The sequence below is a fragment of the Vicia villosa genome, linkage group LG4 (genome assembly GCF_029867415.1).
Source record: "Vicia villosa cultivar HV-30 ecotype Madison, WI linkage group LG4, Vvil1.0, whole genome shotgun sequence".
Classification (NCBI taxonomy): domain Eukaryota; kingdom Viridiplantae; phylum Streptophyta; class Magnoliopsida; order Fabales; family Fabaceae; genus Vicia; species Vicia villosa.
In genome coordinates this window covers 154,105,906-154,121,136 of record NC_081183.1, presented here as the reverse complement: position 1 = coordinate 154,121,136, position 15,231 = coordinate 154,105,906, and the positions used below count along the sequence as shown (strand labels likewise).

The window sequence follows — 15,231 nt, the reverse complement described above, 5'->3', positions numbered from 1 at the left end:
GGGGTGTTAGAAATTAGTAAAAATTTGATTTTGATGCATTAGGGCAAGGATTTCAAGTTCTGCAAAAATGGTGTCGTAGGGGGGTTTCGGAAGTGCATTTCTGAAAACACCTCTCTGACCAGTTTCGGAAATGTACTTCCGAAATTTACCCAGAAATGTCTTTCTTTTATTTTCTTGAGTGATTCACATTCTAATGGATTTCAATTTTTTCAGGAAAATGGCAGGCAACCCCGCACGACTTAGACAAGGCAGAGAGACACATAGAGCGTCGGCTAGACGTGAGCGGGCGGCACAGCTGGAATCGACGCAGGGATGGGGTAGAGTACCAGTAATCGTCTTGATGGATGAGGCTGGTTCCTCATCTGGATCAAGGAGTCGGCTGACTCGGGTGTCTTCTTCTCGGCAGGAGGAGGTACGGGAGGAGGAGGAGGTGAGATACCAGGATGATGAGGAGATACCTGATGCTGACCCTTCGCACGGGGAGGAAGAGGAGGAGGAGGATGGCTTCCTGGGGGGTCCTAGGGACATTTCCGTGCCGATTTCCTACCACGAGCACGTCGCTCGACATGTCTGGGAGGGAAAGGTTTTTTTTTAATTTAAACGACTTTATTATTTAACTGTTTTTTATTCAGCTTTTTATTTCACATTTTCTTCAGCTTTTTAACAATCTTTTTTGTTTTTGTTTTTGTTGTAACAGGAAAGGGCGACGCTAAAAATGGTGAATCACGCGTGGAAGATTTTTGATCTGTTTAAACCAGAGGCGCAGTGGTTTAATGATGTGGTGACTGCTTCCGGTCTCAGTGAGTTATGCATGACCGGGTATACCACTATCAGCCACGACATGTAGGGGGCTTTCGTGGAGCGATGGCATATGGAGACATATTCTTTCCACTTACCAGTTGGGGAGTTGACGATCACCTTGCATGATGTTCATTGTCTGCTCCACCTGCCGATCAGAGGGAGACTACTGCACCATTCCCGGATATAGAGGGTCGAGGCGATCGAGTTGATGGTTGACTATCTGGGTATGGACCTACACATGGCTGATTTTGAGTGCCGGACGAAGAATGGGGCTCGTATCCAATTCTCCAGCTTGAGAGGGTTGTATGAGAACCACTTGGTGGCAACGGCCAAGTCCGAGCAGGAGGGGGACGAGCTTTTTGCGGAGTATCACCGTGCTTGCGCTTTCCGGTACTGGTTCATGTTCTTGATAGGCACTACACTCTTTGTGGACAAGAATGCAACCTACTTCGACGTGACTTATCTCCGCTACTTCATGGACCTGACTACCATTCACCAGTGGAACTGGGGGTCAGCTATTCTGGTATACTTATATCAAAAGCTGAATGAAGCCTCCAACTGGAGGACCAGGTAGGGGTGCTCGCGGTGCGGTTTGAGCGGTTTTGACGAAAAAAATCATCCGAACCGCAAGAGAAAAAATAGTGCGGTTTGGTTTGGTTCGGTTGGCTTTTAAAAAAAATCCGAACCAAACCAAACCAAACTAATGCGGTTTGGTTCGGTTCGGTTGGTTCGGTTTTTTACAAATATTTTATTGAGCCATACATACACATATAGATGATAACATAATTTTATATTTATATATTCATACACTATCAAATAACAACAAAACTCGTCATATTTTGACAACAATTTTCCATTTAATATGTAAAAATTAAATTAGACAAAAGTGGAATATTAAACATAAAATAATAGCATAAAACAATATAAAAATTATTATAACGAAACAAAAAAATAGAAGAGACGAAAGATTAGTGAAAGTGAAAAAGAAAAAAAGTGTTGAGAGATTAGAGAAGATATGCGATAAAAACGAAACTGAAATACGGAACATTTACATAAAAATGAGAAGGTGAAAAAGAAATAATATAAGAGGGTGGAGATTATAGAAGAAGAAGGAAGATGTATGTGGCAAAGAAGGTGCGATAATGTTATTAGAGATTTTAGACGATCGGGACTGAAATTATATGTGTAAGGATGAGAAAATTGTTCGTAATCATAATGCTAATGTATAATAAGTTTAAGTTTGGATTGGATGTGAGTTAGTAAAATTTAGGTTGTAACATAGTGCGGTTTGATTCGGTTTGGTTCGGTTTACAAAATACAAACCGCAAACCGAACCGAACCGTGCGGTTTTGTAAAAACTGACCCAAACTAATCCGAACCAAATGCGGTTTTTTGCGGTTTCGGTTTGGTTTGGTTTGATTTGCGGTTTTCTATTGGGTTGGTTTGGTTTTGATCACCCCTAGGACCAGGCAATTGACTGGATCTGCCACACTCTTGACGGTACGTTTCCTTTTAATTGTTTCACATTTATTTATGGTTCATATTTATTTTTAATACATTATCGTGTTTGTGTTTCAAGGCTGGATCATCTCCTACGTCCCACGCATCCACGGCTTCGCCATTGATCCTGCGTACGATGACGCTTTTCCTAGGGTCGTCCGATACGTTATCCAAAGGGGAAACAATGCAGTGGGACCATATCGCGGGTACCTCGACCGCACAGCTCACGATGACATTCGTTGGATGTCATTCACTGACTACACTGATGTTGTCCCACTCGATCGCATCGCTTTATACTCAGGATGATTGGCGTATGGGGCCAACATCATGGTGAGGTATCTGCCAGAGCGGTGCATGAGGTAGTTTGGACGCGTGCAGATGATACCGAGGTCACCTTTTGAGGTTGCTCTCGACACAGTTACCTGAGTGGAGCTCACTGCTATATTTGAGAACGGAGCGCATCATATGGTCCCGGAGGAGTATCGGCGTATGGAGGTCACCCAGGAGTGGCACTGTGTAGAGGGGTACGTGACATTGTTCTATTAGGTGTCACATCCTCTGATGACACCCGACGCTCCCGAAGCTCCTTGGCTAGCATATGAGGAGATCTTGGAGAACCAGCCGGCTGAGGATGACCATGCCACTGATCTCCTATCGATATGCCAACGGATAGAGATGCTTGGACGGGATGCACTGACCGAGTATCATCGCGCACGACGGTCCAGAGGCGGTTGTCATTGTGGAGAGGAATGTCGGTGACGCGGACGGTGCGGCGGCATATACCAAGCATAGGAGGTTCCAGGGCGTTAGGGTTAGGCATACCTAGTAGCTATTGCCTATTTATTTTTGAGTCTTGACTTTTTTGTGTTCGGGTTGTATTATTTTGACATCTCCGTACAATGTTATATATATATATATATATATATATATATATATATATATATATATATATATATATATATATATATATATATATATATATATATATATATATATATATATATATTTTATTATTATTATTAGTATTTTATTCCAATTTGCGTGTTATATTTAGTTTATATCAAGCACTATTTACATTAAGCATTGCTTTTTGCATTATCGTTTAAAATAGAATACGGGACTAAATATTGTAAACCTTAAACAAAAAACAAATAGATTTCTGCATATTTCGGAGATACATTTCCGAAACACAAAAAAATGTGAAATTGGTGTTTTCGGAGATGCATCTCCGAAAACACCCTCCATTGATGTTTTCGGAGATACATCTCCGAATTCTATAATTCGGACAATTTCAAATAAATTCCACCATTTTAATAATATTATAATAATTGTGGTGCATATTGGATGTTTGGGAAAATTAAAAATTTACATTTTGTTATTTATTTAATTTTGTGAAATCAAAAAATAGAAAAGAAGTTAGTCCTTAATTTATACTAAATATTAGAATAACAAATAAAAAAATGTTTATGGGAAGATTCTCTTATTAAATTCTTAAGTATAATAGAAGATATTCAATAAGGTGATCTCTATATAGAATAAATAAATCTTAAGCGTTAATTAAATCCGATGATTGATATCATTAGTTTTCGTTTCTTACAATAGATATTAGTTCTCACCGGATACACTATATATATATATATATATATATATATATATATATATATATATATATATATATATATATATATATATATATGAGATAATTATTTATGAAAATGAATTTGAATCATTACATTTTAAATAAATGGAGATAATATGATGAATATTGAAGGTGAATATGATAGTTTAAATGGTAGTTGATAACCATGGGTTAAGAGATCTTAATAAATAAAAAAATTGATTAGCACGTTAGGAAAAAACGAAAGCCGGTGTTCCCGGTTCATGAATCAAATGAGATCCAATAAAAACCCTCTTTCTCTCATTCCGCCTACAAATATGAAAACCCATTCCTTCCTCTGCCGCCACTCTCTCCTCTTCCCCAATTTCTAAGCATTCAAAAACAATACAATTTTCACTTTAATACCTTTTAACAGGTGAACACAACCTGTCACCTCCCAAAAAAACCATACACACTTTGTTTGTTCTTTTCTGGTACTACTAAATCTCTTTCATGTTTCACCTTTTTTAGCCATTTTTATATATTGTTGATTGATTTTTCTTAATATTATTAACCTTTGTTTATGCATTTTGGTTAGGATTTTATTCAGGAGAAAATTTCTTTATGGTAAGTATCTACTTTCTTTGGAGGATTAGACTGATTTAAAACCAGTATAAACTTCTCTGAAAAAATACGTGTCTGTGTCTGAAAATTGTGTGTCATATGTTTCTGATGTCCGTGCTTCATACTTAAAAACAATTAGGAATGCAGTTAGCTTATGATTTTGAATTGATTTATGAAACCCTATTATGATCAACAGGGAGAAGCACCAATTCTCATTCATCAAGACCAGCAGAATGGAACTAGTAATGCTTCTGAATTAAAAGACGGAACTTTCCAAACATCTACCACTGTCGGCAATAAAACGGTATTGAATATTGATCATATAGTAGACTATGAACATCAACTTTCAATATGTTACTACTTATTGATTAGATTTGTACATAATCAACCCTCTATTTGAAACAAAAGATGGACCTTTGTTTCTTTAACAGTATGTCATTGGTGGAGCTGATAATGAAACTCTGTCCATTGATGTTCGAGTTTTCGACAAGTGTCTCGGTGAATGGTTAGTCGGAGGCTTCTGGTTTGATTTCAGTTTTCTTTTTTCTCTTTCATGCTATTGTTCTGATATCCTTTTTAATTTGTAGGGTTAATCCAACTGTGCTAGGCACTAAACCCTTGTCATGCGAAGGCCACTCAGCAGTGTTATTGAAAGACCGAATCGTAGTTCTTAAGAAGAATCCTAAGCCAGATGATCATACTTGGTTTCTGGAGGTTAGTGCTTTCAAACCCTAGTCTTTAATCTAATACCACAGAAAGAACTATTAATGCATAGAATCTTCGAAGCAGTGTTGTTAAATAGCAGCTATAGCTGCACTATAGCATTATAGCATACAGGAATTTGAACATGCCCCTAATGTTCTGTGATACACTATTAAGAACAAAATATTTTCGAATAGCATCTACAGTGGTGTTATAGCACTGTTACATTGCATAATTTGAACAAACCGCAATTTTATGATCTGAAGCTATAGTAGATTCCGATGTTAAAATGCCTAATAGATGTCAAATTTTTCATTTTTGTAATGTTGGTAGGTAGACACTCAATATGTGAGGCAACAGAAAAAGAAATTGGGGACTGAGGTTGTTGCATGGAGTAAGGGTGTGATAGGAAATGTTGAGAAACCTGTTGTTATTAGTGGTCCTTCTGGAGTAGGTAAAGGAACATTGATATCAATGCTCATGAAGGAATTTCCATCCATGTTTGGTTTCTCTGTGAGCCACACAACCCGCGCCGCAAGAGGAATGGAGAAAGATGGAGTCCATTATCATTTTACTGACAAGAGTATTATGGAGAAAGAGATCGAAGACGGAAAGTTTCTCGAGTTTGCTTCTGTGCATGGTAATCTGTATGGGACCAGTGTCGAGGCTGTTGAAATGGTATCAGATGCAGGGAAAGTAAGTTCCTTTTACTCGCAGGCCTTGGTTTTATTTAGAATGTTGAACTTTTTGATGATAGATGGTGCATTCATATCAAATCAACTTTTGAGAATTAGCTTAATGTTACATTTCATTCTTTCTCATCGAAGATATTGAAATCTTTTTAATTTTTGAATCATGTTCAGAGGTGTATTCTTGACATTGATGTTCAAGGGGCAAGATCTGTGAGGGCTAGTTCTCTTGAAGCCATATTCATCTTTATCTGTCCCCCGTCAATGGAAGAGCTGGAGAAGCGTCTTCGTGAAAGGTGAGTAATCGCTCCTTCTTACACATGCCTGTTACCTCTCAGATTAGTCTAAATCCTAATTGTTTTGAGCAGAGGAACGGAGACAGAAGAACAGATCCTAAAACGATTACGAAATGCTCAGGCTGAGATTGAGCAAGGGAAGTCATCAGGCATATTTGATTTCATCTTATACAATGACAAACTTGACGAGTGCTATGATAGTCTAAAGGTAACTCTCAGATTCCTTCCTGCAAACATCATTACATCAACTCGATTTCTTTAAACGGTTAAACATCCTTATATGCAATATTCTTCTGTACAGAAATTATTGGGACTTGATGGTTATGTCACTCCTCCACCTAATCCAGCTGCAAGAGAGTTCAATCTCCCAGTGGATTATTCAGTAACCAAACTTGATGACAAAATCATCATATACCGCAACTCTTTAGAACTAGAGAACATGTAAGCCTTGTGAAACACATTTACTTATAAGCAACCAGGAGTAGTAGATCAAGTACTAACACTGTGTTTGGCTGAACAGGATAATGTTAGACGTGTCCTCACTTAAAGGCGGTGCACCTGGTAGGACAAGAGGGCTGGATTTCGTTCGTATGGGACAACTTCACATTCGATGAGTTTTGCTGGTTTTTTCTCGTTTCATATAGATGATAAACTTCAGAAAATGTGATACTCGACGAGGCACTGGGTTCATTTCTTAATTTTTTTTCCTTCCATACCTTGGTCTTTGATTCTTATGACAATTGATTTTGATTCGGAGAGTTTCCTACAGAGTGAGAGATTATTTATCATTTTTGCGGCGATAGTTTATTCCATCAACAATGAAAGCAAAACATTGATGAAACTTATATAAATTCGTTGAAATTTTGGTCTCCTTCGAAGCCTTTGTTGGTTTTGTGATTGTCATTTTAGCAATGGTATTAATTTTTCTGCAATTTTTTATGTTGTTCTGCATGACGCATATGTAATTTTGCAGGGACTGAAAATATATTGGAAATTTTGCTATTTCTCTCTCTTTTTTTTTGTTGCAAAGTTTGAAACTTCGCAACAAATGTTGTGGAAGGTTAATTCTCGAGTTAATATTCAAATGAGTTAATAATGTCTTGGAAGGTTGTTAAACTCTGAACTTATATTTTTATGATATTTTTGGGAAAATTTATATAGTTTGATATGATTATGACACTTTGATATATAATTTAGTATGTTTTTATTTTACTATTAAATTAAAATTATTAATATATTAATGATTTTATATAATTATAATGTTATGTATATATTAATTTTAATATGAGATTAACTCTACAAATTTACGAGTTTAGTAATTGATTATACTTAATTAAAATAATTTGACTTAAACTCTCCATTCTTGATGTTGAGAAACAAAATCAAATGTGGTACAAAATTGCATACTCTGTTGTTGTGTTCCGAAATTAGAAACGGCTTTGCAGCTCCACGATGAGGTGGTGCGCCTTTCTCCGATGTGGTGGTGTTGGTGAATCTGCAATACTAACATTCCAATATCCAAATCAATTTTTGAATAATAGAGATGCATTGAACCATCGGTAAGAAAAGTCATACCTATTTTAGCATTAGTAGTTAGTACTTATAGGATGGTTTGAATTTGACCTTATGAACTTTGGACCTGAGAGTTGCTTGAAAAAAATATATTCACATAATTGTTTGATATGTGATATGTTCACTAAAAATAAAAATTTTACTAACTTAATTTTATTAGTTATTAATGAATTTTTCACCATCACAAATGTATAATAAAATATAATATTTTAGAAATCATATATTATTAATTAGAAAAAATAAAAAATATTTGTTATAATAAAAAGAAGAAAATAATATTTATTTTAAAATAAATTGTCTTTGTCATAATGACATTTATTTTGATAGCTAGTAGTAAGTATTGTTCTATTGTTAGCCCTTATGCTATATTCAATAATTCTTCTAATAAAACAATCCATCTATCCTCTGACAAAATTTGTGTCTGGAACAAAATGCAGTTTTGGCAATAGTAAATCTTTGTTTTCCAGGACCACAATCACGTTCATATTGTTTTCTGACAAATTTTGTTTGAAACTCACTGTATACATGATTTTATGTCTGAATATTTTCTGCATCCATCCATCCAAAGCTAGAAGTTTGGTTAAACATTCCCATGCTAATGATTTATAATGAATGACTTAGGATTCATGTTAAAAAATGTAACGTCTTTTACTATTTTCTTCAAAGTCTATTCCATAAATAATACTTATATTTATAAATATATTTGTGAGATATTGGATCGAACTCTAGTATGGCCGAAGGGTAGCTTCTTGGTTCGACAGGGTTAAGCATGAAGTCGAAGGTTGTTCACATGCTTGTGTCGAAGATGTTAGGGTTGTTAGCATGTTAAATTAGGTTTTAGTGTTTAAATCCTAATTTGTTAAGTTAGCTTGTTTATTAAGTTGGTTTGTGTAATGGGCCTTGTGGAAAATACCCATTAGTTAGTATGTTAGGTTTTATTATAAATAGCATACTAGTCTCTCAACATTGCTAAGTTGCAAATCCTAATTTAGGGTGAGAGAGGTTATTTGTTATTCTTGTAAACTTGTAATCTTGTTTTAAGAGAAAGTAAAAGAATAGCAGTTATAACCAATATTTGTGTTCTCCTCTTCTTCCTTGTCCTTTATTCATCCCTTATTTTATACTTCGTTCTTGGCATTGAATTCACAACAAATTGGTGCGGTGAGCGTGGAGAAGATGCCTTCAACAAAGTATGAGATTGAAAAGTTCACCGGAGTGAATGATTTCGGTCTGTGGCGCTTGAAGATGAAAGCCCTACTGGTTCAGCAGGGTTGTTTGGAAGCATTGAAGGGAGAGGCAGTCATGAATGTAGAATTGACGGCAGCGGAGAAGACGAATATGATCGAGAAAGCACACAACGCAATTTTGTTGAGCCTTGGTGATAAGGTTCTCCGGCAGGTATCAAAGGAGACGACGGCATCAGGGTTATGTGTGAAACTTGAAAGTTTGTATATGACCAAATCGCTGGTAAATCGACTCTACCTGAAGCAAGCTTTGTATTCATTCAAGATGATTGAAGACAAAGTATTGGCTGAGCAGTTGGGTATGTTCAACAAGCTGATTCTTGATCTTGAAAATATTGATGTGAAGATCGATGATGAAGATCAAGCGCTGTTACTATTGTGTTCTTTGCCTCGATCACATGCTCACTTCAAAGAAACTCTCTTGTATGGAAGGGAGTCCCTGACGTTTGAAGAAGTTCAATCAGCCTTGTACTCTAAAGACTTGAATGAACGAAAGGAGCATAAACCTCTTACAGTGGCGAAACATCTGGCATTCGATGCTACCATTGTAAGAAGGAGGGTCACACAAGAAAGGTGTGCCCTGAACGCCTGAAATATCATGGAGGTAAGGATAATGGCAACGCTGCCATTGTTCAAGATGATTTCGAATCATCTGATGTACTTGTGGTTTCAAGCAGTGACTCTAAGAAGGAGTGGATTATGGATTCAGGTTGCACTTGGCACATGACTCCAAACAAAGACTTGTTCGAGGAATTATGTGATCAAGATGGTGGATCAATATTGCTGGGAAACAACAAGGCTTGCAAGATTGCAGGTGTTGGATCTGTGAGATTCAAGCTCCATGATGAGTCAATAAGGTTGTTGACTGAAGTCAGGTATGTTCCTGATTTGAAGAGAAAACTGCTTTCTCTTGGTGAATTCGACAAGAAAGGATATGTTTTCCAATGAGAGAAAAGTATCCTAAGAGTCATGAAGGGTTCGAAGGAAGTCTTGAGAGGCGTGAAGAAACAAGGCTTGTATACCCTTGAGGCTGAAGTTGTAAGTGGTTCGACAAATGTTGCATCCACGAAACCTTTGTCGAAAACAGAAATCTGGCACATGAGATTGGGCCATGTCAGTGAAAGGGGTCTGGTCGAATTAGGGAAACAAAATCTGCTTAGTGGAGACAAAGTCGAAAAGCTGAAGTTTTGTGAACCCTGTGTACTTGGAAAATCTTGCAGAGTGAAGTTCAACAAAGGCAAACAAAGAACACATGGATCCCTTGATTACATCCATGCTTATCTTTGGGGGCCTGCAAGGTGTCCATCACATTCAGGAGCAAGGTATTTTCTATCCATAGTAGATGATTATTCCAAAAAATTATGGGTATTCATCCAGAAGACTAAGGATGAAACTTTTGAGAATTTCAAAAGTTGGAAGACTCTGGTTGAAAATCAGACTGGCAGAAAGGTCAAGAGGTTGAGAACCGACAATGGCCTTGAATTTTGCAATGAGGCATTCGACAGTTTTTGTGCTGCCTCTGGTATTGCAAGGCATAGAACTACTACAGGTACTCCACAGCAAAATGGTTGGCTGAAAGGTTTAATCGAACTATTTTGGAGAGAGTCAGATGCATGTTGACTAGTGCGGGGTTAACGAAGGTGTTCTGGGCTGAGGCTGTTTCGACAGCAACATATCTGATAAACAGATGTCCTTCGACAGCGTTAGATATGAAGACACATGAAGAAGTTTGGTCGGGACATCCACCAGATCTCGACAAACTGAGAGTATTTGGCTGCGTAGCCTATGCTCACATTAGGCAAGACAAGGTCGAACCTAGAGCTCTAAAATGCATGTTCATGGGATACCCAGAAGGAGTCAAAGCTTATTGGCTATGGTGCCTAGAGCCAGGTCACAGGAGGTGTATCACCAGTCGAGATGTAGTTTTCAATGAAGCTGAAATGGCTTTTAAGAAAACTGATGATGTTGATCGAAGTACAGAAACATCTGACGAAGAGCTGGAACAGGTAGAGATTCCTGTTGAGGTGGAGCATGTTGATGCTGAATTGCATATCCCTGATGAAGTCAAAGAAGAAGCAGAAGATGCTGAGGAAGTTGAGGAAACTGACGATGACTACCTATTGTCGAGAGATAGGTCGAGAAGAGTCATCAAGGCACCTCAGAGACTTGAGTATGCAGATCTTATAACTTATGCCTTAATCTCTGTAAGTGAGGTTTTAGACGAAGAACCTAGAGACTACAAGGAAGTTATGAGGAGTCGAAATAAGACTGAATGGTTGAAAGCCATGGATGATGAGATGAAATCTCTTCATGATAATCATACTTGGGAACTGATCAAGAAACCTACTGGGGCAAGGTTAGTCAGCTGTAAATGGATTTTCAAAGTTAAGGAAGGAATTGAAGGAGTGACGTCGAAAAGATACAAGGCAAGGTTAGTTGCAAGGGGTTTCACTCAGAAAGAAGGTGTCGACTTCAATGATGTGTTTTCTCCTGTTGTGAAGCATAGGTCCATTCGAATGTTGCTTGCCATGGTGGCACAGTTCGATCTTGAACTGGAACCAGTGTTTTAAAAACCGAATCGGACCGGCCGGTCGGACCGATCGAACCGGGAACCGGCCAGGTAACCGGTCTGGTTCAATAGTCGGATCGGATATGCCATCAAACCGGTGGGAACCGGTGTAAACCGGAAAAACTGAGAAAACCGGAAAACCGGCGGTTTAATTGCTTTTTTTTTGTTTTTTTTTTTTTAAACTTTTTTTTAACTTTTTTTTTAAAATTTTTTTTTTAACATTTCTTTTAATTTTTTTTTTTAATATATTTAGTAGTGTATTACTTAAATAGCATTCTCACATTGTTTTTTTCGTCAGTGACAAATTAAAAACTTTATTGTCTATTTGTATCTTTGCTACTAAATTTTCTTAAATAGCATAAACATATTGAATTTTATTTGATTTTCTTTTTAGGAGGATCCTATTTTGAATTAAATTTGGTACATATTGGAGTTATTTTGTTATAAACTATTCAATTAGATTATGTTGTAATTAGACTTTGTTTAGATTATGTTGTAATTAGACTTTGTTTGCAATTAGACTTTGGTACCTTTGTTTAAAATTTGAATGTAAGTTATGAAATTGCGAATTTATGATATGATATTTTTAAAAAATTTAAAAGGTAGTTATATTTTTTTAGAGACTTAATCATCCGGTTCGACCGGTTTTATACCTATATAATGACAGGTCTATTCAACCGAGTTATCCGGTTTAATCCGGTTTGGTCGTGCGGTTCGACCAGTGACCCAGTGGTTCGACCGATAAACCAGTGACCCAGTACCCTCACCGGTTCGATGACCGGTCCGGTTTTTAAAACACTGACTGGAACAGATGGATGTGAAGATTGCATTCTTGTATGGTGATCTAGATGAAACGATCATGATGAGGCAACCTGAAGGGTATGTCGAAAAGGGGAAGGAAGATTATGTGTGCAAGTTAAAGAGATCTTTGTATGGGCTGAAACAATCTCCTCGACAGTGGAATAGGAGATTCAACAAGTTCATGGCACGCATAAGTTTCATTAGAAGTCAATTCGACCACTGCGTTTACTTCAGATTTCGACCTGGTAATTAATTTGTTATTTTGTTGCTTTATGTGGATGATATTCTCATAGCAAGCAACAATGTTGAAGATGTGACGAGGGTGAAGGCTGAACTCAATAAGGAGTTCGATATGAAGGATCTGGGAGCTGCTTCCAGGATTCTTGGAATTGACATTCGAAGAGATAGAAAGAAGTCGAAGTTATGCTTATCTCAAGAGGCATATCTACGGAAGATTCTCGAAAAGTTTGGTATGTCGAATTCGAAGCCAGTTGTGACTCCAACAAACCCTCAATTCAAGCTGAGTATTGATCAGTGTCCCAGTCCTAATGTCGAAAGAGCCTATATGAATAGCATCCCATATGCTAATATAGTTGGTTCTTTGATGTATGCTATGGTCTGTACTAGACCCGACATAGCATATGCAGTAAGTCTTGTAAGCAGGTACATGGCGAACCCTGGAAAGGCTCACTGGCAAGCATTGAAGTGGATTTTAAGGTACATAAATGGGTCTCTGAATAGAGTCCTAATTTATGGTGGAGCCTTGGGTGAAGATAGTAAAGCAGTAATAGAAGGATATGTCGACTCTGATTATGCAGGTTGTATGGATTCCAGAAAATCTATTTCTGGATATATTTTCACTATGTTTGGCACTGCAATTAGTTAGAAAGCAACACTTCAGAAGGTTGTTGCTCTATCAACCACTGAAGCGGAGTATATTGCCCTAACTGAAGCTGTGAAAGAAGCATTGTGGCTTGAAGGTTTTGGGAAGGAGCTAAAACTTCAAGGTCGAGGTATCACTGTTAAATGTGATAGTCAAAGTGCAATACACCTGTCGAAGAATTCAGCCTATCATGAGCGAACTAAGCACATTGATGTGAGGCTGCATTTCGTCAGAGGAGTAATCGAGCGTGGAGAAGTCCAAGTGCTGAAGGTTTCGACTGAAGACAATGCTGCTGATATGATCACCAAGACATTGCCGAGTTGCAAGTTTTTCCACTGTATGCAGTTGATAAAGCTGCACGAAGAAAGCTAGTTTGTTTCCTTGATGTTGTAGAGTTAGATCCAAGGTGGAGATTTGTGAGATATTGGATCGAACTCTAGTATGGTCGAAGGGTAGCTTCTTGGTTCGACAGGGTTAAGCATGAAGTCGAAGGTTGTTCACATGCTTGTGTCGAAGATGCTAGGGTTGTTAGCATGTTAAATTAGGTTTTAGTGTTTAAACCCTAATTTGTTAAGTTAGCTTGTTTATTAAGTTGGCTTGTCTAATGGGCCTTGTGGAAAATTCCCATTAGTTAGTATGTTAGATTTTATTATAAATAGCATACTAGTCTCTCATCATTGCTAAGCTGCAAATCCTAATTTAGGGTGAGAGAGGTTATTTGTTATTCTTGTAAACTTGTAATCTTGTTTTAAGAGAAAGTAAAAGAATAGCAGTTATAACCAATATTTGTGTTCTCCTCTTCTTCCTTGTCCTTTATTCATCCCTTATTTTATACTTTGTTCTTGGCATTGAATTCACAACAATATTGTTGTGAGATTTTTTATTGATTTAAACAAAGTATACATTATTTTCAACAAGGATTACACAGTAACAATAGTAAAACTGTGAATACTCTGATAACTTTGAGTTTAGTTGGGTACCGGTACCCTCATCCAATCAAACAAAGTTATTCATTTTCATATCACCGTTTAAATTATTTTAATTTTAAAATAAATTAAATATTTTAATTAATTTATACTAAATGTGCTGATACCCAACTACTTATCGTGAATACCTATGAATTTACCTAGTATAATTCCTTAAACATAACTACTAAGTTAGCCTCTGTTGGTTATCGATAGTTGCAATAATGACATCCGATTAACCTAGCAACATTTTATTAATTTATTTAGTTTTATTTCTTAATACTATTATTTAAAGTCTGATCAATTCGATCCCTATTTTAGGTCAGCCAAGTAGCCTAACAAGACCGATCTAACACCAAAGGTCCAATTCAAAATATCATCACAGAAGAACGATGGACACGTGGAGTCCCGTCAGAAGGCTCCATATCAATTTCAATTTATTTGCTCATCATCAGTCATTGGATCCAATCTAAAGATCTCTAGCCTTCTATGTTGCATCAACCGAAAGCAATTTTAACCTTTAATCATATATAAACTAGTATACACACTATAATAAGTACAATTTCATTCACTATTGCAAGTTATACTTTTATGACCTCATTGATTTGAGTGTTGGAGTGTTAATCTTACAGACACACCGCCGTTTCAGAGTATCGGAGACATGCACTACCGTACCAGAGAGCTTCGTATCAACATGTCACCAATCTTTTGTGCCGCACCAGAATAACAACATCATATGTGGGAATCATCTTTTGATTCTCATGAATTTCCATGTCGAATTCATCAAATCCTTTATGTTGCTTCATCACAATCACTCTATCAATTGATCTAATCTCTCTTAAATCTCTCAACTGAAAATTGTGGCTTCCAAGTCAGCTCAAATAACGACTCATCGCAATGTTCATCTTGCGGACGAAGCTGTCCCACTGGTCCTCGTTCCCGCACAAGAAGTTCCACCTCCTCCTGCAAGGGGAGGCGATCTAATCCT

The 15,231-nt window shown here is 37.2% G+C and overlaps 2 protein-coding genes across 2 annotated transcripts; both read left to right on the top strand.

Moving 5' to 3' along the window:
• The first annotated feature begins 217 nt into the window (after positions 1–217).
• On the top strand, positions 218–847 carry LOC131598118 (uncharacterized). Its single transcript, XM_058870749.1, has 2 exons — positions 218–583; positions 698–847. Exons 1-2 carry the CDS (start codon positions 218–220, stop codon positions 845–847), a joined length of 516 nt encoding a protein of 171 aa, XP_058726732.1.
• Positions 848–4,159: 3,312 nt separating this feature from the next.
• LOC131600002 (guanylate kinase 1-like) lies at positions 4,160–7,070 on the top strand. Its single transcript, XM_058872237.1, has 10 exons — positions 4,160–4,392; positions 4,497–4,525; positions 4,719–4,826; positions 4,954–5,027; positions 5,110–5,236; positions 5,558–5,920; positions 6,088–6,209; positions 6,282–6,417; positions 6,511–6,650; positions 6,730–7,070. The coding sequence occupies exons 2-10, from the start codon at positions 4,523–4,525 to the stop codon at positions 6,821–6,823; spliced, it is 1,167 nt and encodes a 388-aa protein (XP_058728220.1). The 5' UTR covers positions 4,160–4,392; positions 4,497–4,522; the 3' UTR covers positions 6,824–7,070.
• The last annotated feature ends 8,161 nt before the right edge of the window (positions 7,071–15,231 follow it).

Excerpts from the sequence above, each read along its gene's own strand:
- LOC131598118 (XM_058870749.1), top strand. The coding sequence starts at position 218 with ATGGCAGGCAACCCCGCACGACTTAGACAAGGCAGAGAGACACATAGA. Across the intron at positions 584-697 it reads GACATGTCTGGGAGGGAAAG|GAAAGGGCGACGCTAAAAAT; the intron begins GTTTTTTTTTAA and ends TTGTTGTAACAG.
- LOC131600002 (XM_058872237.1), top strand. Across the intron at positions 5,028-5,109 it reads GACAAGTGTCTCGGTGAATG|GGTTAATCCAACTGTGCTAG; the intron begins GTTAGTCGGAGG and ends TTTAATTTGTAG. Across the intron at positions 6,418-6,510 it reads AGTGCTATGATAGTCTAAAG|AAATTATTGGGACTTGATGG; the intron begins GTAACTCTCAGA and ends TCTTCTGTACAG.